Source organism: Stegostoma tigrinum, chromosome 18 (assembly GCF_030684315.1).
Source record: "Stegostoma tigrinum isolate sSteTig4 chromosome 18, sSteTig4.hap1, whole genome shotgun sequence".
Taxonomy (NCBI): domain Eukaryota; kingdom Metazoa; phylum Chordata; class Chondrichthyes; order Orectolobiformes; family Stegostomatidae; genus Stegostoma; species Stegostoma tigrinum.
The window spans coordinates 18,294,412-18,321,489 of record NC_081371.1 but is presented as its reverse complement, the minus strand read 5'-3'; the positions used below and the strand labels follow the sequence as shown (position 1 = coordinate 18,321,489).

Sequence of the window (27,078 nt, the reverse complement as noted above, 5' to 3'; positions counted from 1 at the left end):
TCAAAAAAAAGGGATGCCTTTGATTAGGCTTTATTTAAAACACTGTGCGCAGTTTTGATCTAGTTCCTGGAGGTGAAAAGCCATTAAACTGATAGCGAGTGTAAAAGACTCTTAGTCAGCCAAATAAACTTGAAGAGATGGGGACATTTGAGCTTGAAAAACATGGGCTGAGAAGTTTTGTTTGGGGTCTTGAAAATAATAAAAGTATTATAAAAATTATAAAAATATTTGCTTCATGAGGCAAGTGGCAGTCAAAGTGTGTGAACGTTGCATCATAACCGCTCAAGACCAGTGTGGCAGACCAGTTGGAGTCCTCCTGCCTGTTATTTCCATAGTTTATTAACAATGAGAAATTTCAGTTCAATGATGTCGTATACTATAATTACTTTAAAAGTAGATACACAACAGCATTCACTCATTTCAGCATTCCAGAAAGTCACATTGCCTTCAGTATGAAAATACTGCCTACACTAGAAGTTGCAGGGACAAAATTGGGAAAACAAAGTGAGAGAAAACTGTAATCAACAGGGATTTCGGATGAGTCACTTTAATAACTCCAGGTAGTTTAGTCGTTACAAAGGTTCACTGTTTCAATCAAAATATATAAAATGTCACATACTCAGGGTTAAATTAAGAAGTTTTTGTTTAAATGAAATTAATCCTCTGTTCTTTGTTATTGGAATTAGAACTAGATTTCAGAGTCTTCCTCTGACAACAGAATAACAGAATAACATCATGAATATTTAATGTTAATTATATCCCTGGACAGCTCGTTTCTAATATTGTTTACAAAGATGTTAATAATGCATTTCACATTTTCTCCCTCATTGCTGATATTCATTATTGAGTGCTGAGTTGGCCTCTTGCAATTATATGTGTGCACTCCAAAATCCACTTTTAAGCCCTGTGTACACATGGAGACTGAAGACAGCTATTACATCAGAATTAAAATTTGGAAACAGGCCATTTGACTGGACCAACTGAGTGTTTATCCTCCACAAGATCAGTCATCCTAGTCCCATGCAGCTTCTCTGCTCCCATGTCCTTTTCTCTCCACTTCCTTTAACAAGCTATTTGACTTATTCCTGGATGTTAACATATAGAACATAGAACATAGAACATTACAGCACAGTACAGGCCCTTTGGCCCTTGATGTTGTGCCGACCTGTCATACCAACATGGGACTAGGCTTTTGAGAGTAAGGCCATTTGACAGCTTACAAACTGCACTCATGCCTGAGATTTTTGTCTTTTCTCACGGTGTATGGGCTCACCATATAGTCTGTAGGTAGCAACCAGTGCAGGGTTCAAAAGGGAGACTGAGACTTCCCACTCCCCTCTCGGCAACAGATGATGGTGAGAAAACGTTCACAATTACCTTTCTGAATGTTCGAGACTTCTTGGCATGTATTCTATATTCTTCACAATCTTGCAACCTGGCGTGCTTTTAATAGGCTTCCAAAATCCCCGCCACCAACAAAATTGGTGGGCGTGACCAAACTGGATTGTTTTTCTTCATTTAAAATAGAAGAAAACAAATCTCAAAGGTTTAGAATGGGGTGGGTGGTGAGCGGTGGTGCTCAGCTTTTGAGCACCATGGGTGGAATTTTATTTCTTTCTAAGGTGAATATAGTGGTGGGCCTAAAAACAGCTGGTCTTCAATATCACTGTGATACAGCCCTTCAACCTTGGAATTCAAACCCTGCATACTGACTTCATCCCCGTCTGCTCCATTCTCCAGGATCCTTCCAGTGCTCCTGACAGACACAACCTTTAAGTTCCATTTCCTGCTGTTCTTTTCCACTCAGCCCACCATTCTGTGTACCTTTTTCAGTGGAGCACCTTGTTCGCTCTGACCTCTTTTTCAGTTGAAATAAACACAGAAAATGCTGATGAAACTCAGTAGGTCTGGCAGCATCTGTGGAGAGAGAAGCAGATTTAATGTTTTGAGACCAGAACGACTTGTCTTCAGAAGTCCCCTTTTCAGCCAAGCTTTGCTGATCTGCTGTGGTCAGGTCAGCCATTGAAGCTGCCTCCCTTGGATGGCTTGTGGGCACAGTCAGCCTTCATTCCTTACACTTAGGGTAGGCACAAAGAAATGGCTTGGTTATGAGAGAGTCAAGTAGTTGAACAAGTCTGTACTCATCAAAGCTTGGAGAATGTAGTCCACCCAGCCAGGTACTCATTTCATTTATATTTAGCTCAGCCTTTGAATATATCTGCTTTTGATGAACACAACCAAGCCAGTGAGCAATATTCGAACAGGTTGGGGTGATAATGAGTATTACCACATGCTTATGAGAGAGTCAAGACCATGAAGGTTGAGAGACAGAGTCACCCCACCTGAAAGGTTGACATACCATGATGTGATGCATACAGATAGAATGCTTTTGATTGTGCATCTCTAAAAATTGCTAACAGCCTTTGTGGACATGCTGCATTTCCTCAGCCTCCTGAAGAAGTACAGACAATGATTTGCTTTCTTGACAGTCGTGTCAACGTGGATGGACCAGGACAGATTCTGGTGATCATCTCTCCCATGAACTTGATGCCCTTGACCATCTCCACTTCGGCACCTTTAATGAAGTCAGGGGTGCGCCCTCCACTCAGTTTCCTGGAGACAGTGACCAGCTCCTTCGTTTTGTTGATGTTGATGAAGAGATTCTTGTCTTTACACAATGTCACTAAGCACTCAATCTCTTTTGTGTATACTGTCTCATCGTTGTTTGCAATCTGGCCTACAAAGGTGGTGTCGTCAGCAAACTTGTAAATGGAATTGGGCAAAATTTGGCCACACCGTTGTAAACGTATTGGAGTATGGTCGGTGGTCTAACGGGGCACTGGTGTTAATGATTATGGTGGTGGAGGTGTTGTTGCCTATTCTTACTGATTGTGATCTATGGGTCAAGAAGTTGAGGATCAATTTACAAAGTGGGGAGCAGAGACCTCGGTCTCAGAGTTTACAAACAAGTTTGTTTGGATGGTGTTGAAGGTGGAGCTATCATCAATAGGTAGGAGGCTGATGTAGGTATCCTTGTTATCCAGACATTCTAAGGATGAATGTAGGGCCAGGGAGACAGCAGCTGCCATGAATCTGCTGATCCTTTGCAACTTACCCAACAGTGCTTGGCAATTTTATAGGCTGGAGCTGACGGGAGCCATTACTAACCTCTTGAAGCACTTCATCATTTTGAACAGCCATCTGGCAGTAGTCATTGAGGCAGATGGCATAATTTTTCTTTGGCATTGGGATGATGGTGATCTTCTTAAAGCAGGTGGGAACTTCAGATTGTAGTAAGGAGAGATTAAAGATGTCTGCGAATACTCCCACCAGTTGGTCCACTCAGGATCTGTGTACATAGTGGGTACTCCATCCTGGCCTGTTGCTTTCCATGTGCTCGCTCTCAAGAAGGCTGATCTGATGTCTGTGGCAGTACAGGTGGTACAGGGGATACAGGTGCATCTGAGACTGTTGGGATAGGTGGCATCATTTCATTGACTTTCTGTTCAAACTGAGTGTAGAATGCCTTGAACTCATTGGGTAGGGATGTTACCCTGATTCTGTTTGACTTCACATTGCAGCCCATTATATCGTGTAAGCCTTGACACAATCAACGGGTGTCTGTGTGGTTAGGTTGGGTCTCAAGCTTCGTTTCATATTGCCTATTAGCATCTCTGATGGCCCTACAAAGGTCATAATTGGATTTCCTGTATAGGTCAGGGTTGCCCAGACTTGAACATCTGGACTTCAGAAGGGAGTGGATCTCCTGGTTCATCCATGGCAACTGCCAAGATATCACTTAATAACCATCCTGGAGAACTTTATTAAGAGATTGCCACCTTTCACTTTCAATAACAAATTCAAAACTCAGAAACTGCTCTTAAATAAAAGCAGTGGCAGCCTGTAACTGTCAGTGCAGGTATGTTTGGTCAGTTCTTACATGGATTCTTACACAAAGGCTGGTGCAGAAGGCAATTGTTAATGCAATTGTAATGAACTTAAATCTTTAACTACCGAAGTACAAACAGTTTGGAGATCATACCGGTCCTTCAAATGACTTTGTCACAATCAAAAGGTGGTGTTTGACTTCATTAAAAAAAATTGAAATCCAGTCTTAGGTGATGAAATTATAACCTTCCATTGAAGCAGGGAAGATCAAATACATTTCACGCGCGCTGTAAAATTAGTAACGTATTTCAACAAGAATTGAAGGACTAAAAACAAATGGTTTTTGACGAAAGATTAACTATATTACAGCACCACGCACAGTACTCACCCATGATAATACATTTTAATGATATCCAGAACGTCTTAAGTTCCAACTTCCATAAGAATTTTTATATTGAAAATACAATTTCTACCCTCATTAATCCATTAATTCCTTCCCTATACTGGTTTGCATCACTCTGCTTTGATTTTCTAGTAACCAATACCTCCAAACCTCCATCCACCCCTTGGATAAACAGTTCCTAATGCACTAAAGAGGTCCACACATAATGCATTCTTAAAAAATACTATTCATTACGGTAATCAGAATTACGAGGCATTCTGTAAAACATTAACACTTCCACTATTTAACATTTATTAAATTGGGGAAATACTGTGCAGGGCACTTTAACACTACTGAGGAAACTCTTCTCCGGCTCCAACCATCTACCTTCCAGATCAAAATTCAACTAGGACTTCCTCTTTGCAATTTGACATAGCTCCGAAACAAAATGACTTATGCTGGAACAATGACACAAGTGTAAATCCCCAGCCCAACCCATACCCTTTAAAACAATGAGGGAATTGTTCCAACAAACAGAAGAGCTTTCAGTCCAAGTCACAGCATTTGGCTTTTGTACTTCCAATCTGAGTGGAGAAACAATTGGAGACTCCTGCCCGATTCAGTCACCAAGGGCACTTGCTGGCAACAGTGCTCAGACCAGGGAAAGTCTAACTTTAATTGTGATCTTCTCTATGAAGGAATATCACTCCACTTCCATATGCATTTCTTGGGTTCATGGACCTCCTGACTAGCATTTGGCAAATCACTGCAGGCTTGGTAGCACCACTGGGATTGCAGCACAAAGACAAATTACGTTCTGGAGCAATGGTGGACTTATGCTATGACTTTAGCTTGGTACACATCCGAGTTTTGAGAAGATTTGTAGCTCAGGTTGAGGTTCTGGATGTGAGTTTGCTCGCTGAGCTGGAAGGTTCGTTTTCAGACATTTCATCACCATTCTAGGTAACATCATCAGTGAGCCTCCGACAAAGCGCTGGTGTTATATCCCGCTTTCTATTTATCTGGTTAGGTTTCCTTGGGTTGGTGATGTCATTTCCTGTGTTGGTGATGTCATTTCCTGTTCTTTTTCTCAGGGGATGGTAGATTGGCTCCAAATCAATGTGTTTGTTGATGGAGTTCCGGTTGGAATGCCATGCTTCTAGGAATTCTCGTGCATGTCTCTGTTTGGCTTGTCCTAGGATGGATGTGTTGTCCCAATCAAAGTGGTGTCCTTCCTTATCTGTATGTAAGGATACGAGTGATAGTGGGTCATGTCGTTTTGTGGCTAGTTGGTTCACATCCGTTTCTGCCTCTAAGCAACACTAAAATTGCAGTAGAAATCCCTGCTGGAACAAGGCAGTCTTTCAAGATTAACACTTTTCTTTGCATTTCATGGGATGTGAGTGTTGTTGGCTGGACCAGCATTTATTGCCCTTCCCTAGATGCCCTTAAAAAGGTGGTAGTGAATGATGGCTTAGTGGTATTGTCACTGACCAGTAATCCAGAGATCCAGGAAATGATGTGGGGACCTGGGTTTCAATTCGACCACAGCACATGGTGGAATATTAACTCAGTAAAATCCTGGATTAAAGTCTAATGATGACCAGGAAATCACTGTTTAAAAACCCCTCTCATTCACTAATGTCCTCAAGGACAAGAAACTGCTGTCCTTACCTGGTCTAGCTTACATGTGGCTCTAGACCCACAGCAATGTGACAGACTCTTAACTGCCCTCTGGAATGGCCAACCAAGCAGACCAACAGTTAGAAAATCTCAATACTTCATGGAGTAAATTCAGTGCATGCTCAAACTCCCAAGGAACCAACTGATTTCCTGGACGTTGTCCATATTTGATATTAATTTGAAACATCTACAGAATGAAGGCACAAAGCATTCCAGCTGGGAGAGGAGTCAGTTTCTACAACCTCTCCTGAATTAATAGATTAAAAATCCAGAGGGATAGTTGCAACCATTAGTGCCAGGCTAAACATTGTCGTGTACAAACATTCAAAATATCTCAGGTATCTGGTAACCCTGAGCCAACCAATGAGATGATAGCCAATGCTGGTGAGTTGTAGTTTCCAATACACATTTCCAATAAGATCAATAGGAATTGAATAGGTTTTTGCAGATTACATTTTGAGGACAAGTCCAGTATTGTTTAAAAGGAAGAACTGTGAATGCAAGAAATCAGAAGCAAAGACAAAAACTGCTGGAAAAACTCAGCAGGAGTGGCAACTCTGTGGACAGAAATCAGACTTAATGCTCTGAGTCCTGTGACCCTTCTTCAGAACCTACGTATTGTTTAGTTAATTCAATGGACAGGAATGAAGCATGCATACTAACACACATCCTGCTCAAGGCAGGCCATATTCCTTCTGGTTTTATTGTCAATGAGGATATGTTACAAGAAGAGGTCATTGAAACAATAGCAGTTTTGTCATTGTAACTGCAGCCTTGTGATATAAACTGTTTTTGCACTCTCCCATCTCCAGTGTTACCACTGTTATGGCATATTTCCGCAGAACTTCTGCCAAACAGTCATTATCTTAACCTGGTTGAGAAATTGAATACATCGCTTAGTCATGCAAAAATAGCCATATGAACGAAGTCCATTATGATATCCCATCACTCACTAATGGTGTTTTTAAGTGCACTTTAATCTAGTGATGTAAGGATGCAAATAACTGCTGTAGAAACAAGAAATGAGTGAGAATGCAGCAACCATTAAAAAAACCATGCAACTCGGCCAAGCAAAAATGGAATAAAAAGCTGGACATCTCAGTCAACAGGATTCAAGCTGTGCTGTAAGTTTCAGTCTTTTGAAGGCTACTCAGCTGGCTGTGCTGTAATGAAACAACAGTCTTGCTTCTCTTGAGGAAACGCCACTTCATTTTATGGGAAGAAAGAGAATGAAGTTTATCTGTCATACGTGACTTGCACTGTATTGTCTCCAAATGAATATCAAGCAACAACACAATGTCTCCAGTTAGTACTTTAGGAGACTTCCGCTGATATTTCAGATTTCTATTAAATTCAAATTTCTCCATCTGCTAACCATTACCTGGGTTTGTTGGATTACCGGTCCAGTGACAATAACACTAGGCCATTACCTTCCCAACACCCTCCAACCCCACCCTCTACCCACCCCAATTACCAATATTCCATATTGCTCTTGCTGAAGATCTCATAAACAAAAAGATGGATAAATCTCCAGGACCTGATCAGGTGTATCCAGGTCATTGTGAGCAGCAAGGCATGAAATTGCAAGGACCCTGCATCATCTACAGCCACGAGTGAGGAGACAGAGGATTGGAGGATAGTTAATGTTGTGCATTTATTTAAGAAAGGCTGAAAGCAGAAAGCTGGAAACTAAAGACCAGTGAGACTAACATCAGTAGTGGGTAAGTTGTTGGAAGAGGTTCTGAGAGACAGGATTTTCACGAATTTGGAGAGGCAAGGAGTGATTAGTGATAGTGAGCATGGCTTTGTGCACAGGAAATCATGTCTCACAAACTTGATTGAGCTTTTTGAGGGCAGGACCGAGAAGATAAATGAGGGCAGAACAGTAGACATTTTCTACATGGACTTTAGTAAAGCCTGTGACAGTTTCTGCATGGTAGACTGGTTAGTAAAGTTAAATCACATGGGATTGGGAAGAGGTTGCTATTGGATACAGATGTGACTTGATGGCAGGAGACAGAGGGTGGTGGTTGTGGGTTGCTTATCAGGCTGGAGGCCTGTGACCAACAGTGCTCCCCAGGGATTGGTGCTGGCTCCACAGTTGTTTGTTATTTATCTAAATGATTTGAATGAGAATTTAAGAAACATGGTTAGTAAGTTCACAGATGAAACCAAAATTGGTGATCTAGTTGACTCTGAAGAAGGTTATCTAAGATTACAAAGAGATCTTGAACAATTAAGTCAATGGGTTGAGGAGTGGCAGATGGGTAAATGTGAGGTAGTGCATTTGGAAAGATGAACAAGGGCAGGGTGTACAGAGTTAATGGTAGGGCCCTGGGGAATGCTGTCGAACTGAGAGACCTAGGCGTTCAGGAACACAGATCTTTGAAAGTTGTGTCACATGTAGACAGGGTAGTAAAGATGTTCAGCACAGTGCCTTTATTGCTCAGACCACTGTGTATAGGAATGGGGACATCATATTGTGGTTGTACAGAATGTTAGAGAGGCCACTTTTGGAGTACTGTGTACAGTTCTGGTTGTCCTGTATAGGAAGGATATTATTAAATTGGAGAGGTGCAGAAAAGATTTACAAGCATGTTGCCAGGACTGGAAGGTTTGAGTTATAAGAAGGAGCAGGGACTTTTTTCACTAGCGCTTTGGAGGTTGAGGAGTGACCTCATAGATGTTTATGAAGGGGCATAAATAAGGTGAATAGCACATATCTTTTCCCCAGGGTAGGAGAATTCAAAACTAGAGGGCATATTTTTAAGGTAAGAAGAGAAAGATTTAAGAGGGACGTGAGAGGCAACCTTTTCAGACAGAGGGTAGTTTGCACATGGAATGAACTGCCAGAGGGAGTGGTAGATGCAGGTATAGTTACAACATTTAAAACATATTTGGATAGGTACATAAACAGGAAGTGTTTAGAGGGATATGGACCAAACGCAGGCAAGTGGGACTAAAAAAAACAAAAGAACTGCGTATGTTGTAAATCAGGAACAAAAACAGAAGTTGCTGGAAAAGCCCAGCAGCTCTGAGGAAGGGTTACCAGAACCGAAAGATTCACTCTGATTTTTCTTCCTGGATGCTGCCAGACCCACTGAGCTTTTCTGGCAACTTCTGTTTTTGTGGTAAGTGGGACTAATTTAGTTTGGGAAACTATGTTGGCATGGATGAGTTAGACCAAAGGGCTTTTTTTTTCTCTGCAGTATGACTCTATTAGAATTTGATTGATTGCATTGTGTTATATGATATTGAACCATTTCCCTACAGAAAGGAGAAGGAAATTTGAATTCTTTCTAAACATAAGACAGAAACATTTTCATATCGAAAAGAAAAAGATTCCCAGACAATTAGTAAAGGTCACTATGCAATATCATAGTTGAGCTGGTGGCCAAAGTAGAGGTAAAAGTCAAGATATTATCATCATTTCAGATGCAGGCTTACAAATCAGTCAAGGTTGGATCAGAAAAACATCTCTCATTCTTTCAAAGAACCGCTCATCACTGGCCCAGGCTGAATTTTAATGTCTATTCCTAACTGTCATTGATAATGGTGGTGGGTAATTCAAAGTGTTAATGGCTTTAAATGTCAAGAACAAAGAAAATTACAGCACAGCAACAGGCCCTTCGGCTCTCCAAGCAACTGAAGATATATGGCCCAAGGACATGAGATGATGGGAACTGCAGATGCTAGAGAATGCAAGATAACAAAGTGTGGAGCTGGATGAACACAGCAGGCCAAGCAGCATCTCAGAAGCACAAAAGCCGCTGTTTTGGGCCTAGACCCTTCATCACAGAGGGGGATGAGGAGAGGGTTCTGAAATAAATAGGGAGAGAGGGGGAGGCGGACCGAAGATGGATAGAGAAGATAGGTGGAGAGGACAGTATAGGTGGTGAGGTCGGGAGGGGATAGGTCAGTACTGGGAGGGCGGACAGGTCAAGGGGGCGGGTTGAGGTTTGTGGGTAGGAAATGGAGGTGCGGCTTGAGGTGGGAGGAGGGGATAGGTGAGAGGAAGAACAGGTTAGACAGGCGGGGACGAACTAGGCTGGTTTTGGGATGCAGTGGGGAAAGGGGAGATTTTGAAACTTGTGAAGTCCACATTGATAGCATTGGGCTGCAAGAGTCCCTGACTGAAGCCAACATCAGTGCGCAGGCGCTGCCGGTAAAGATCTGGCAGCACCTGTGAAGAAACTGAGGAAGGATCATCGGACCTGAAACATTAACTCTGCTTTTTCTTCACAGATGCTGGCAGACCTGCTGAGCTTCTCAGGCAACTTCTGTTTGTGTTCCTGATTTACAGAATCCGCAGTTCTTTTGGTTTTCATTAGTGTGCAGGTTATTGCTGAGAAAATGCTGCTTTGATAACACTGTCATTGACCTCTGCCATCACTCTGACAATCAAGAGTTGACTGACTGGGTAGTATTGGCTAGATGGGATTTGTCCCAATTTTTGAGAACAGAACATCTCCGGTCTTTTTTCCACGTTGTCAGCTAGATGCCAGTTGTAGCTTCACTGAAACAGCTTGGTTAGAGACACAGTTACTTCTGGTGCACAAGTGTATCAGCAAGTATTTTGCCAGAGCCAATGGACTTGGGCGTGTCCAGTGCTTGCAAATAGTTCTTGATATTAAGTGGAGTGAATCAAATTAGCAGAACAGTGTCTGTGATGGTGAGGACCTCGGGAAGAAGCAGAGATAGATCATCCATGCAGCACTTCTAGCTGAAGGTGCCTGCAAGTGCTCTTGCCTTGGTAAAAGGAAAATACTGTGGATGCAGAAAATCTAACTAAAATCAGAAAACACTTAACAAACCTTGGAGCATCTATAGAAGAGAAATAGAGATAACAATTCAAAGCTGTGATCTTTCAGCAGCACAGTTTCCGACAAACAGTAATTAACCAGTAACATTCTCTCTGTTTCTCCCTTCACAGTGGTAGCCAGACCTGCTCATTATTTCCAGCATTTGCTATTTTTATTTTGAACATTACAAGTATTTTACTTAAAACAGGCTCACATCTAGTCAAGTATGACAATAACTACAAGAGCTTCCAGTCTAAATGGAGCATAAGCACAGTATGAATTTGTAGTTGTCTAATTAATCATGCTTGCTGTAAATTCAACAAATAAGTACTTGCGTTTGATGTAGCACAAGATCATACAGGAAACAGTAATGCCAAGTTAGCACTGAGAAGAAGTGGGGAGATTCTCTGTGGCCTCTATTTCATTGGCTGCAAACATAATGAATATTAAAATTCCTTGTGGATTAGGTGGATAAATGTTTGGTGCAAAAATGAAGGATTACAAGAGATAGTAACATGAACATTTCCTGTAATTACCTGTGAAAAGATTTGAAGTACAACAACCCCACTTTGTAGTCCAATAGTAATACAGCTCTTACTTCTTTTTGCGACTAAGGTTGGGATTACATGGCTTGCTTTCAAAGACTTAATCTCCTCTCGACCAATGCACTAACAGTTTGTTGAGATTTGTGAAAGCCTTCCTATTACATTTGATCTACTTCAACTTCCAAATCGCCTACAAACTCCATTACTGGCAAAAATTTGCCAGAAATTAGTTTACTATTGCAGCAGCACCAACGATCCCAATAACCCCTTGTCCATTATGACATGACAATCAGTCAGAAGATCAGAATACCTGAGCAGAGTAAGCATATAAGACAGTTTGGTAAGAGAGTAAAAGCATATTTTTTTAAATTTGTAGCTATGATCATTGAAAACATTCAATCAAAATCGCAAAGAGAAGGAACAATCAGTAATTTTGTTTCTGGAACGTGTTCCCCTGTTGGATGTCATGATACAGATGCAGTTTATTTTGCATTCTGACATCAATGAGGACCCATCTTTCGCCCATGCCTTAACATTATATTTTTTTGTCACAAAAACTGCACTCAGGTTGAAGCAAAGATGCCAGGGTAGCATTTAGAAAGGTATTCAGGAACAAGAACTGTATACACCAGCCTTCGGGATATCTTAAAGCAATCTTCATGGCAATGTTTACTTTTGCTGCTACAGTGATTCTAAGCACATACTAGCAAGATTTAACATGAAATGGTTCCCGGGAATCCTTAAAGAACAACAGAAATAGAAAAGATTTGAAAACAAAACAGGAAATAAAGACGAAAAGCTGTCAATGCATACAGAAGACAATATCAAGCAATGAAGATTTTTTTTTCAGGTCCCATAAGAAACAGAGGCATTTTAAGGATCCAGGTGGTTTGTATGTTTCCCAGCCTTGGTTACAAGGCCCAGTAGCTGCAGAAGCAGAATTGCTGTTTTAACCAGGAATGGATCTATCGCAATAGCTCAGCATAGAGAAAGCATATACTCCTGTATTGCGACAGGCACAGTGCGACGCATCACTGATGCTGTATCTAGCAGGGAAGTACACTGCCTCGAATCAGCAGCGCTCAGCCATCAAACCTTAACACAGAACGAATGACAGACTTCCCATTTTAATATTACTGTTGGACCATTAATGAGTATTAAAATAGACAGCCTGCTTATTCCCTAGGTAAGTACAGCTGGGCTCAGTTGTTTGTAAGCTGTTTATTTCACCAGAATCCACAACTGTTTTTCTACCCAGCTACACAAAGACACAGTCAAGGTGTCCTGACACAAGCTGCAAGCTAGTGTAAGCAAACAATTTCATCCACCTTAAGTTACATATCTGAAATTCCATTAGGGTTTTGATATTTTATTGATTGAAAATGTAAACTAACTGGGTTACCAAATCAATCAGCATCTAACTGTCAAGGAAGGGTATGACAATTGTGATGGATTGTTGCATTTTTCCTTCCCTTTTGAAAACCACGAGAATGAGTAAAGCCAATCGGGTTGCAGGAAAGGATCCACATGCTCATGTTTTGAGGCTGCACAATGCAGCAGGATGTGAATGTACACCAAAAGTCCTCAAGAGCACCAACCTGGGCATCATAAATTTGCAGCCAAAATGTGACTCCTACCAAAAGAAAACAGAAGTATTTCCTCTGTGTACCAGGTTAGTGAAGTCCACGGCAGGATGGGGTGGGAGGAGAGAGGTAAACTGATGAGCAAGGCCAAAGTCTGGGGGTGGGGGGAGGTACTGGGCAAGACAAGGTTACAGGGTGAGGCAGCCATTTTTCTTGGCAAGGCTGGTACAACCGAGAGTCTTACCAAGCACGGCCACAAGTGCGTGGGTGGAATGGGGGAATGCGCAAAAAAGAGAAGCCAATAACCAAAATTGGGAGAGGTTCAGAGGATCTGAAAAGAAGCCTGTCACTACTAAAATATGAGACATCAACCAGCTCCCCACCCCTGGAATGCTATCAGATGTCAACTAGCTGAAGTGGTCCAACTTGCTTCAATGCTGCAATGCTGAAAGTGATGGGAGGGAAATGGTGAAATCAGCTGAACTGTAAGCACGTTTCTCTGTGGTATTCTTGAAGAGTAAATAACTACTGATATCCCCCCACTATCCTCATGCACAAAGAGTAATCACTTTGTAAATTTACCAGAAAGCTGCTGGTGCCACACAATGTTGTTAGTCAACAATAACTCGAATCGGTGCTACAATTCAGCATAGCAAAACATCCAGGCCTAATCAAACAAAAACATCTTTCGGAGGCTTCAGGAGAAAACGAAGAGAAGCACAGTTCTAAAGAAATCACATCTTTGATAAGCAAAGAAAATTTCTGGTCATGCACAGGACCAATTGGTACAGAGCAGTGTTCAACGATAACATTGCCACTGAGCTCCATTTCCATTGCCTAATCATTGCTGTCTGAAATGTTCAGCTTGTAATAAGTAATTCGTCCCAGCTGCATACTTCATTCATCTTTTGTAGCTGCTCAGATATGAAAAGGGCAAAGTTGTCACACAAAAGAAAAGATTAAAATTATTTAATAAGATAAGGAGGCTTTTTTGAAAAAGGTTGTTCTTCCGAACACCATCAGTTGGTTTAATCACTGTGTTCATCAAACTGAATCCTTGAATGACTCTGTCAGTCAAATCTCATTGTTGACAAATGCTAACCAGAAGGCTCACTAATGTTTTGCTGAGTTAACTGATCGCAGAGGCAGCATTAGAGCTAACACTGACTTCTGAACTGGTTGTGTGCAACAGGTTGGGTGTAAAAGAAAGATATCAGACAAGGAAAGAGAAAGAGCGAGAGAGAGAGAGAGAGAGAGAGAGAGAGAGAGAGAGAGACAGAGACAGAGACAGAGACAGAGACAGAGACAGAGAGAGGGAAAGTGACATAAGTGGAAGGTCCTGCTCAGAAGTCAGTTTGATTATTGAATGAAAAGAGAAATGAGTTTGTCAGGGAACTTGCCCCTCACCAACCTGACAACATTTACCATCAATAATGGCCAACAGTGTGTGTTACTGGAGAGTGCCTGGAAAACAACAGACATTGGCTTCTAAAGTGCAGCAAAAAGCAGTAGAGATGGGGCTACCACAGAGATGAATCACCTACATTATGATGATAACTTCACTTCCAAAGTCACCTATTTGACATAAAACACATTAGGGCATCTCAAAGATTTGTACAAAAATATGTCATTCTCTACCTGCTGGTTTTGTTCTCACCAACAAAAACATTTCCTTGGAGCACAATTAAATTAGTTGTTTCTATCTTACTCAACCTTAAATTCCTATTAGCACTCTTAGTTCAGCTTTGTATTTCAGCTTTCATTGCTCATAGCAGTGTTCTCATAGTCTCTAAACCTCTTCCTTTCTCCCCAAAACTGGGTGTAATTTTCTCTTAGTTTAGCTATGTAAGTGAAAAAATAATTGATTAATTAAGCAGATAAGATTGGACAGACATGACAGTCGGTAGTATTCCATTACTAATTGGTCAAAATGCATTGCAATTTCCGATAATCACATCTGCACTAAGTGTCTACAGATTAGGCAACTTCAGAGTTGCTGAGTTGGAGATATTGTGGGGTATCAGGGAGAGGATTGACAAATTTCCTCATGGTAGACTGGTTTGCAAGGTTAGATCACATGAAATACAGGGAGAACTAGCAATGTGGATACAGAACTGGCTGAAAGGTAGAAGACAGAGGGTGGTGGTGGAGGGTTGCTTTTCAGACCAGAGACTGTGACTAACTGTGTGCCACAAAGGAGCAGTGCTGGCTTCACTGTCTTTTGTCATTTATATTAATGATTTGGATGTGAACAAAGGAGGTGTGGTTAGTAAGTTTGCAGATGACACTAAAATTGGAAGTGTAGTGGACAGCGAAGAAGGTTACTCAGAGTACAAAGGGATCTTAATCAGATGGGCGAATGGGACGAGAAGTGGCAGGTGAAGTTTCATTTAGATAAATGCGAGGTGCTGCATCTTGGATCAGGGCAGGCCTTATACTCTTCAAGGTAAGGTCCTGGGGAGTGTTGCTGAACAAAGAGACCTTAGAGTGAAGGCTCATAGTTCTTTGAAAGTAGCATCGCAGGTAGATAGAATAGTGAAGGAGGAGTTTGGTATACTTACTTTTATTGGTTAGTGCATCGAGTATAGGTGTTGGGAGGTCATGTTGCAGCTGTACAGGACATTGGTTAAGCAACCACTGCATGCATTCTGGTCTCCCTGCTATACAGAGGATGTTCCGAAACTTGAAAGGGTTCAGAAAAGATTTACAAGGATATTGCCAGGGTTGGAGAGTTGGAGCTCCACGGAGAGGCTGAATAGGCTGGGGCTATTTTCCCTGGAGGGTCAGAGGCTGAGGGGTGGCCTTATGGAGGTTTATAAAATCATGAGAGGCACAGATGGAGTAAACAGACAAGGTCTTTTCCACAGGGTGGCAAGTCCAAAATTGAGGGCATAGGTTTAAGTTTAGAGGGGAAAGATTTAAAAAGGGACAGAAAAAACAATTTTGTTTGGGCAGAAGATGGTGGGTGTATGGAATGAGCTGGTGGAGGCTGGTACAATTATGACATTTAAATGGCATCTGGATGATTATGACTAGGAAGGGTTTAGAGGGATATGGGCCAAATACTGGCAAATGGGACGTGATTTATTTAGAATATCTGGTCAGCATGGACAAGTTGGACCAAAGGGTCTGATAATGTGTTGTATGTCTCTATGATTCTAAGTTTGCATCAAGTTAAAACACAGATCATTAAAGGTAATCATCTCTGCATTGTTAATTGAAACACAACCCAGCTGACAGAATGTCAAATGGATTAAAGAATTAATTGTGTGCTCAAGGAGTGGTCTGGGAAGAAGGGAATGTAATTCAAGCAGCTGTGGTCTGAGAACTCAGCGAAGAGGATGCTATTTCATTGGGAGAAACAGACTGGATAGCAAGAGGACCACAGTGTGTTCAATCAACTGGAGCAGTTCAAGGAGGAAGCTCACTGTCACCTCCTCAAGGACATCAGGCAATAAGTACTGATCCAGGCCACAATACAAGCGAATATAAAAAATAGTATGAAGTTATTCACTTTGGTTACAATAGAAAATTAGATTTATTTTTAAAGCCGTCAAACTTCAAAATGTGCTGTTCAGAAAGACTTAAATCATATTTGCATATGGAATGCAAGAAGCTTGTGCATAATTAGGAAGGTCAAATGGTATGTTGGCTTCAATTGCAAGGGATTGGAGTAACATGAGTCTTTATTTAAAGACGTCCTATTGAATATCATTTTGATTTAAGTGTTTTATCAGGGCCCATGTCCTGATGACAACAGTGCTCCTGGTTTTAACATTGGTGGTCAGCTTTAATCTGCGTTGTGCTGTCGGATCCAACACATTTCATTGGGAACAGCAGCAATGTCTAGCACAATGATTCAATTCATGTCTTTGTGGTCAAGGAAGCCTAGCTTTGTTCAAATAAAAGAGTTGTTATTTTCAAAAATGTTCGTTTGCATAACGAATATCACAAACCATTGGGTTTTGCCAAATCAGCTATCTGAAATTTATTCACAGCGTTAACTATTTAGAATGCCACAACTTCACAATTTACACCCTGTTTGGGTTATATGCTTATTAATGTTACTGTACATACACACACATATAGCTGACTGACTACATCTGACTCCATGACAGAGTGATCTCAAGCAACTTTAAACAAGGACTTGTATCACTCCAATCCCCTTGCTACATGCCATTGACCTTCTTAATTACTTGCTGACTTTCTGCATTCCTTGTACAAACATCTTCTACCAGTATGTCGTATGTTATAATGTCTCAAAAAGGTAGATGCTTGGCTAATCTGGAATCATCCCGTAACAGGACAGGTCACTTCCTGTCCTATGCACAAATGAAGTGAATGCTTTCCTTGTCTCAGGGCTTGTTTGGGTCAAAAATACTGCACAGTACCTGTCTGCAGCAGAGAAATCACGGAAACTGTTCTAAAACCAGTGAGAAAGGAGGAGAGGCTGATGGGCCATTTTAAAGTCCCTTATTCCACACTAGTGCACAAGTGTTGCAAAGCCTTTTAAACACCAGCTCACTGCTGCAAAGACAGCAAGAAAATCGATCAGTGTGGCAGTGAAGTTGAATGTTTTAAAACAAAGCAGGAGAATGAGAGTCAAAATTGCTAGAATGCTTGGGATATCCCCTATGACAGTGAGAACAATCCATGGCAAGACTGAAAACGAATCAGACAGTACCAAGTGAGAATATTCTTGACCTGTGACATGTTCTGGTCACAAAGTCCACACCCCCTGGCAACTCAGTGATCTAAAAGCAGCACCACTGAAAACATCATGGATCAGAGCATCCTTACAGTGTGGAAACAGGCCCTTCGGCCCAACCAGTCCACACCAACCCTCAGAGCATCTCACCCGGTACCATTCCACCGTAACCCACCTAATCTACACATCCCTGGACACTATGGACAATTTAGCATGGCCAATCCACCGAGCCTGCATATCTTTGAACAGTGGAAGGAAACTGAAGCACCCAGAGGAAACCCACGCAGACACAAGGAGAATGTGCAAACTCCATACACAGTTGCCTGAGGGTGGAATCATACCCAGGTCCCTGGTGCTGTGAAGCAGAAGTGCCAACCACTGAGCCATTGTGCTGCCCCATGGCACTCTTGGTTTTCTGGATTGAAGACCAAAGCCAGTGCCAGCATAATGCTCATCAATGAAAAAGCCAAGATGGGCACTTTTGGTGCAGTGATAGTGTTCCTACTTCTGGGACAGAAGGCCTGGGCTCATGCCTCATCTGCTCTAGACCTGTGTCGTAATCATCTGAACAGGTTGATTTATAAAAGGAAAAAACCATAAGTCTATATGATTGGGAGAAAAGTTCCAACACCAGTCATAGATGGTTTGACCATTCCAAGAAGTGTTTTTGCCCGGACAACATTAAAATGTCTGCCATGAGATGCTGAAGAATCCGAGATAACAAAGTATGGAGCTAGATGCACACAGCAGGCCAAGCAGCATAATATCTGGCAAGTTAGCCAGTGCTGAATAGCAGCACCTGACGAATTCTCCACCCACTTGAAGACGGTCATTGAAGAAAGAGGCTATTCAGTCAGGTAGGTTTTTAACTTTGGTGAAGCAGGGCATTTTTAAAAAAAATAAATTAATGGCCCAGTAAGCATACATTTCACAAGAAGAGAAGATGGCACTCGGATCAAAGTTGCCAAAGACCTCCTGACTGTTCTGCTGGTGGGAACACCAAAGGAGATTTGAAGTTTAAGCATATAATGGTGGACCAGTCTGAGACATATGAGCATTGGAGAGTTGCTTCGAAGAGTATCTTTTTCCATTCCATATTCAAATAAGAAAGCCTGGATGACGGGAACATTCTTTTCTGCTACAATTCTCTCTGTGTGCCATCTCTGCCTCAAGGCCATATTTATGCAAGAGAAAATCTTGCCTTCAAAATATTGTTTCTGTTGGGTAAATGTCCAGATCAAGCCGTCAGCCTTGCTGACATCTATGAAAATGTCAGTGTGTTTTTCTTAGCACTGCACGTGACTTCATTAATACAGACCATAGACACAGAGCAACTGCAGGTTCAGGGCCTGCTACATTCCGCCAACCTCCTCCCAACTCATCAAGGCAACAAATTCTGAGAATACATCAGTCAGGGAATTTGGACTCAGTGACAACAAATGTAAGGGTATTGACAATAACATTAGTTCATGAGACAAAGTTATGTCATCACATCTGTACATTGTGGACTTTGTGGCCAGAACATGTCACAGGTCAAGAGGATTCTCACGATGCTGTCCCTGACGCCCAGCGTAAAATTATCATTTTGACAAGGGATACTGGCTTTGCACCTATCACATAACAAAGCACCCAAAAGATGTTTTGATGCTTTATAACAAGGTAACCTAGAATATCAAGTATGATCAAGCAAAGTTAAGGAAGGTGTCTGATGCCACAGGAATGCAGATAGGTTTTAAAATGATCCTTGAAGATAAAAATTTAGAAAATTTCAGCGGCTAAAGCTTAGCTTCACGTATTGCTGGTGAAATGGGTTTGGGAATGGACTGGAAGAAGACCACACAGCAGATGAGAGTAACAGTAGCAGGTGTAATGCCAGAATACATAGAGAGAGATGAGATTGCAGAGGTGGGAGAAGTCAGAAATCAGGGAGTACTGTGTAGGCTAGAAACCCGGGGCCGGGGGATCAGTGATGACAGCGAGATAAATTTGGGGGTGAGTTTGTGTGGGGTGTGAATGTGAAGGCTTGGATGAGTTCATTTTCTTTCGGGCCAGTCGGGAAGCCCAATCAAGGAACTGTTTGAATAATTTGCATCAAAAGGTGACAGAGGAACAGACGTGGACTTCAACAGGTGGAAGGCTGAGACTGAAGCAAAACTTTCTGGTGTTCTTGAAATAAAAAGATAGTTTTGAATATGAATATTTTTCTCATGGGTTTATTGTAGTGATTATGCTTTAATGTTTTCTCTTGGTTACACTCTAATGCACACCTACACAGAATAAGATACACAACTAATTCCTTGACTGCTCATTCTGTAAAGGGACCTGCAGAATTGTTGAATTAATGAACATTTGTTTTAAATGCTAAATGCCAATTATTAATGATAGTAATATACACATTTATTTCCATGTATATTTCTTCTTAGGTCACAGGTTAATCTTCCATATTCAACTGTCTCTCGATGCATAATCCATCTAAAAGTCCTCATAACCTATGGTGCACTTGAATGTATTAAACAAACTTCAATTGGTAGTTGCTTCTTAAGGTGTGAGGACACTGACTAACATGACTACAGGTCAACGAATGCAACAAAGCATTATTTCTCCTCAACTTGCCTTTGCATCTTGTTAGTTCAACAGATGTTTTGTCTAATGGTCTCAGGGGCACACTTACAGCTTTATGTCTTTTTAGTGCTGGTAATGAACTGCAAGAATGAGCCTGACTTATACACCCATCTGCACATCCCTGTATCAAGGACTTCTGTCAGAATCTGCCAAGAGATAACTGAGTTGTAAGATACAATTTTATAGCATAGAAACTTCTGCAATCAAGTGTGTCTCCAAGGCTCTCTGAAAGTGTGTTTTTAATGTCCCATTCCTTAAACTTTTCTCTACATCCTGTTTACTTTTACTTTTTCAAATATTTATTCAATTCTATTTCCAAACTACTATGAATCCTGCACTTATCAGGGCCCCATTCTGTGACCTAAAAATCACACGCACAATGGATTCCCAGAGATGTGATATTTGAATTTGATGACTTACTGACCATATCAACTGTTTGTCCCATTTTCCAAATTGAAACAATGCTGAATGTTCACATTTTGAGCAGCTATGTTAGATTTTCCCACAATATTCACTGCTTTTCACTACTGAAGCCTTTCATCCCTGATTTTATCTCTGTAAATCAATTACCTATTCCATGGTTTTAATAGTCTTCCAGAAGTAATCCAGCCAAAGCTGGATACAATGTGGCATGAATTCACCTTGAATGGAAATGCAGACATTCATTAGTGAATTGATCATTCATTGCCAAGAATGCAAACAAGGTACTGATTCACCACTAATACTTATTTACGACAGTAAACAATAGTTTAATGTTCTGTGACCAATTTAATGATTTAATAGCTTAATCATTTTCTCATTACTTTTGTATTCTATAATTCCAATTACAGGAAGGTAAGAGGGTTCCAAACACTCTGATACTTGTAGGTTTCTTGTTGTCAAACTCCTATATTTATTTTCTTTTCTAAATATTTTACAGTTGGGCCAAGTAGATTTATTTATTCTTTTTTCTGAAATCTACGGATGCAGGTGAGTCCCTCAGATTCATATTCTCTAGCCCGAGTCTTCAATGTTGCAATGGGGAAGCTCTGCATTCACAATGAGATTATCTCTCTGGATAAGAATATAAGCCATACTCCACACTGCTTGCACCTATGTAAAATATCCTTTGAGATTACTGGGAGAACAGCACGATCTTGTGCTCAGTAACAAGGACATTATTCGTGCTCAAGTTAAGAACAGTCAACCGGACAGCAGAGTGGATGGATGCTGCCACTGTAGGAACTCACCCTGACCACAATACACTGGCTCCAGCAGACAAACAGGCACAATAGCTTTTTATCATACATTAAGTTAGAGTGCATAGCGATCGGAAGAGCAAAACAGGAAAGTAACAGAAACAACTGCATCCTCAAAACCTAATTGGATACGGGTTCTTTGGCGAGGTTTTATAAATTTACCTCATTCAGATTTTGTTTTGACAAGTAAGTCATACTTTCCTCTGTAAAATAATTTTAGCCAATCTATAAAAAATAACATTAATTCATCATAGTAAACACTGGTGTGGATATGCACAAGAGCAAGCAATGAAATACATGCCTCATAAACCACTGTTGCAAAATTAACATTAAGAAATAAATTTAATACACACCAAGTTGTCAATATAAACAGTTGAACCGAAGTTGATTGCTACATTTAAGAGTTGCAGAAGTGCCAGCCTGTGTCTTATCAACCACAATTATCATTCATCACAACCAACATTTCCTATAAAAGGTCTCTAATTCAATTTAATGGAATTTTTGGATTGCCTCATACTGAGTATTTAGAAGCTTCACAGTATTAAAATTCTGTATAAAATTTCCACATCGTCGACTCAGCTCAATTAAGGGAAGTAAGCATAATATGTAATAACGCAATATTGCTTTCCATTGATTTGAAAAATCATAGAAAATACTTACGGCCTTGAAACTTTAAGAAATGTTGTGATTTAAAATAAGCTATTTATTCATTTCACCACTACCCTTTCCAAAAGTATTCCTTCTAGTTTTTCGGTTAGTACCAAGTTTCAAACACTGAATGCTAACTCTTTCTTTACTAATTGGGGAAATGTATCTGGCTTAATATTTAAGGCTCAAACATATTTTGTGGTCTGATTATTGGAGTTTCAATCCCTTCTTCCAAACATTAGGTAAATCTCTTACTAATTCCATATCATGACTAATTGATGATTCTGTTAATGAAAACAAGACAATTCCCTTGAAAAAAAATAGTAGGAACTGCCAATGCTGGAGTCTGAGATAACAAGGAGTAGAGCTGGATGAACACAGCAGGCCAAGCAGCATCAGAAGAGCAGAAAAGCTGTTGTTTTGAGTCTGGACCCTTCTACAGAAAATGTATTTTCTGTAGAAGGGTCCAGACCTGAAATGTCAGCTTTCCTGCTCCTCTAATGCTGCCTGGCCTGCTGTGTTCATCCAGCTTTACACCTTGTTATCTAATTCCCTTGAAAGCAATGATATATGCCTGCAAATCTTTCTTTTAAGCATTTCCTTGCAGCTGACCATACAAACACAGGGAAGAAAACAAGAATATTTGCAGTTTGCCAAATGTTCACAGCTAACCCAAACATGTTGGATCAGTTAAATGAAAAAAAATTAGAAATAAATGAAACTATTAAATGACCAACCTTTCAATCTAGCTCCATACATTTACAAATAAGAACTGCAGTTCAGAAACAATAGTATATTGTTATAACGGAGATTTTGCAAGACTTAATCACTTGGAGCAAGACACCACCATTGTAGGTCGGATTTCACAAAACAACGAGACAGAGTACAGGAAAGAGATTAAGTGCTTAGCAACAAGACGTAAAGAAAACAATCTCTCCATCAGCATCAGCAAAATCAAGGAGCTGGACATTGACTTCAGGAAGTGAAGTGGACGGCACAGCCTTGTCTGTATCAATGATGCTGAAGTGGAAATGGTCAATGGCATCAAGTTCCTAGGAATGATGATCACCAACAATCTGTCCTGGTACACCACGTTGATGCAAAAGCACAACAAATGTCTCTACTTCCTCAGGAGGCAAAGGGACTTTGGCATGTCCACAAACACTCTTACCAATTTTTACAGATGCACATTGAAAGCATCCCATCTAGATGCATCTCGGCAACTGCTCTTCCTATAACTGCAAAAAACTACAGAGAGTCATGAATACACCCCACTCCATCACACAAACCAACCTTCCATCCACTGACTCTATCTATACTTCCTGCTGGCTCAGGAAAGCAACCAACATAAAGACCCCTCCCACTCTGGTTATACTCTCTTCCACCGTCTTCCATCAGGCAGAAGATATAAAAATTTGAATACACATACGAATAGATTCAAGAACTTCTCCACTGCTATTAGACTTTTGAATGGACCCCTCGAATGTTAATGCTGATCTCTCTCTGTGCACCTTCTCTGCGGCTGTCACTCTGTATTCTGCACTCTGTTCTGCTACCCTGATGCACCTTTTATGGCACAGTCTGCCCGTGTAACATGCAAAACAACATTTTTCATTATATCCCAGCACATGATAACAATAAATAAGTTAAGACGCAGCTGAAGGTGGTTGGGCCAAGGACACTACCCTGAGGAACTCCTGCAGAGATGTCTTGGAGCTGAGATGACTGACCTCCAACAAGCACAACCATCTACCTTTGTGCTAGGTACAGCTCCAACCAGTGGAGAGTTTGCTCCTGATTCCCATTGATTCTAGTTTTGCTAAGGCTTCTTGCTGGTACACTTAGTCAAATGTAGTCTTGATGTAAAGGACAGTCACTCTCATCTCACCTGTAGAATTCAGCTCTTCTGTCCATGTTCAAACCAAGGCTGTAAGGAACTCAGGAGCTAAGCAGCTCTGGCAAAACCCAAACTGGACACAATACCCCAGTTGATGCTGAACTAGTGCCCTAAACAAATTCAGCATAACATTCTGCTCTTGTACTCTATACCACATTAGTGAAGTCTGGAATATTCTATGCTTTATTAACAGCTCTTTCTACTTGCTCTAGACAATGCCACACTTTAGGAAGGATGTGGATCCATTGGAGAGAGTGCAGAAGAGGTTTAAGAGAAAGATTCCAGGAATTAGAAACTTTAGTTATGAGAACAGTTTGGACAAGTTAGGACCGATTTCCTTGCAGAAGAGATCTGATAGAAGCTCTCAAAAGCATGAGGCTGCTAGAGATAGCAGATACAGAGAAACTGTTTGCAGTTGTGGGGAGACTGAGTACCAGCAGGCACAACTTTAAAGGGTATTGCAAAAGAAGAAGTGCAAGCTGAGAAAATATTTTTCACACTGTGAATAGCTGGAATACACTGCCGGGAAGCATGGTGAAGTCAAGTTCAATTGAGGCATTTAAGAGGGAATTAGATGATTATTTAAATAGAAAGAACACACTGATTATCAAGTAAAGACAGGACATTGGCACCAAGTCAAAATGCTCACACAGCTAGTGCAGGCATGATGGCCTGAATGGCCACCTTCTGCACCATGACAATTCTGTCATAAACTGTGTGACTATCACTGGAACAATGATGACAGTGTGTAATAAAATCCATGACCTCATATAAATAATCATTTTCAGACTGCCTTCATGACAACAGATGAAGAAGCAAAGATTGAATAATCAGTGGCAGGAAGTAGCATGTCCATTCAGAATTCCAGTAACATTAAAGCTTAATTGGAAAGAGGATGACTCATCAATTTATGACTCAGCCTAATAGATGTTACTGATTTTGACTTGGACCATTAACGCGCAAGATGCATTAAATGTCAAAGTGTATTCTAATTTGTAACATGGATTTAAATATTTTAGAAAATAAAACTACATGAAAGATTGAGGAAAAGGAAACCAATAAGTCCCATGACATTAAGATTTGACAGATTTTAGACAATATCAGGCGGATCAAAATCATGCAAATCCCCTCCTAATAGCATTAGAAAATTACCTACCACTCACCCAGCCCCTTACACTGCAGCAGGTTAAGAAGGCAGCTCGCCACTACCATCTGAAAGATAGGCAGTAACACCCACATTCCATGAACAAAATTAAATCAAAAATTGTGTTTCCATTCTCTCCTCCAATACTTCTTCCTTTAGCTGTCCTGATGGTGACTCATGTGCACAGGGAGGATGAATTCAGAGAAACATTTATGCATACTTTTATTTAAAAGTTCTCAGAGTGTGAAAAAGAACTCATATAGCTGTCAGATGTGCCAACAGACTTGACACAGAGCAGACACGTCGCTTTATCAGCTAAGGTGGTCTAACTGGGTTAGCTAAACTCAAAATGTGCTATAGTCAGGGGTATGATTACTGACCAGAGAACCACAGCAGGGAAGAGTAAACATGCTCAATTTCCTGCTTGCTCTCCAGGTACTTGCTAGACTGTAAACATATGAGATTCCACCAAATAGGGACCTGATTGGGTTTGCCTCTATCTACTGTCTATGATTAACGGTCTTAAGGCATATACTGTCAACCAGGAATGGCTGCTTTAGTCCAGGAAAGGTTTTTAGGATCCTTGGAATCATCTCAGCATGACAGAACAACTTCGAGAGACAGAATGGAAGAAAACAAGGAAGAAAGTCAAAATCAAAATGGAAAAATAAAAGACTTCACAGTACAACTAAAGAGGTAGTGCAGTGCCTTCACAAAATTCAACAAAGGGTCAGCTAATCATTTGAGGATTCCCTCAATATTTATTCAATGAGTATCAATATTAATTATGACAAATAACAATAAATAATTAAATATTTAGCTATGACTGTTTTCCACCAATGATGCTGTAGTTTTGTCAAGCATTTTCTCTTCCAAGGGAGGAACAGACTACTCAATGCAGGCTTTTCTGCCATCATGTATTTGTGCAGGATGCATGGAGGAAGGATAGTGAACAACAGGAACACAGAGATGTTGCTCCTTCAGAACACCTCCTACTTCAACGACCGCAACTTCTCCTTTCCAGTGACTCATAATGCCCTCAACCAAATCTCTTGCATTTTCAGCACTTCTACTCTCAAAACCCTTCCTCCTAACAAAAGTAAGGACAGAGTCCCTCCTGTCCTCTCATACCACCCCACCAACCTCCACATCCAGCGCATCATCCTCTGCCACTTTCACTACTTGCAATCCAACCCCACCTTCAAAGAGATATTTCCCTCTCCACCCCCATCTGCCTTCCATAGGTCTCCCTCATCCGCTCCACACTCCCCACCAACCCCCCCACGCCTGGCACCTTTCCTTGCAACCGCAGGAGGTGTTATACCTCCCCTTATTCTCCCCCCTCACCTACATGCAAGGCCCTAAACAAACTTTCCAAATCCAGCAAGGATTCACCTGTACATCCTCTGACTTGGTCTACTGTATCTGTTGCTCCCAATGTGGTCTCCTCCACGTTGGTAAGACCAAGAGCAGGCTCGGTGACCGATTCGTGGAGCATGTGCACTCTGTGCGCTATAATCTACAACACCTTCCAGTTGCCAACCATTTTAACTCATATTCCACCTCAGGAGCTTACAGCCCAATGGCCTCAACATAGAATTGACCAGTTTCAAACTCTCCCCACCCCAGTCTCATCCCATGTCCAACACTCCCTCTGGTCCCTGCCTCCTTGTCCTGGCATAGCCTGTCCGTCTTCTTCCCCAATTATTCGCACCACCCTTCCCATGACCTATCTCCACAACCTACTACCTGCATCCACATATCACTATCACTCCTACATTCCCCTAGCCCCACCCCCCATTCATTGCTGAGCTCCTTTCCCCCTCCCAAGTGCTGAAGGGTGTAAACCCAAAACATTGGCTTTCCTGCTCCTCTGATGCTGCCTGATCCGCAGTGTTCCTCCAACTCCACACTGTATTGATTCTGATTCCAGCATCT

The 27,078-nt window shown here is 41.2% G+C and overlaps 1 protein-coding gene across 3 annotated transcripts in view; it reads right to left on the bottom strand.

Moving 5' to 3' along the window:
- Positions 1 to 27,078, bottom strand: part of LOC125460931 (protein bicaudal D homolog 1-like) — a 249,135-nt gene that overhangs the window by 211,860 nt on the left and 10,197 nt on the right. Inside the window, exon 2 of one of the 3 annotated variants that reach the window (XM_059652372.1) lies at positions 11,157 to 11,183. The exons of the other annotated variants lie outside the window; for them this stretch is intronic. Within the exon in view, the coding sequence (XP_059508355.1) occupies positions 11,172 to 11,183 (12 nt within the window). The 3' untranslated portion in view covers positions 11,157 to 11,171. Of the gene's footprint in view, positions 1 to 11,156; positions 11,184 to 27,078 lie in introns of those variants that run through there. 3 annotated transcript variants of the gene reach the window in all.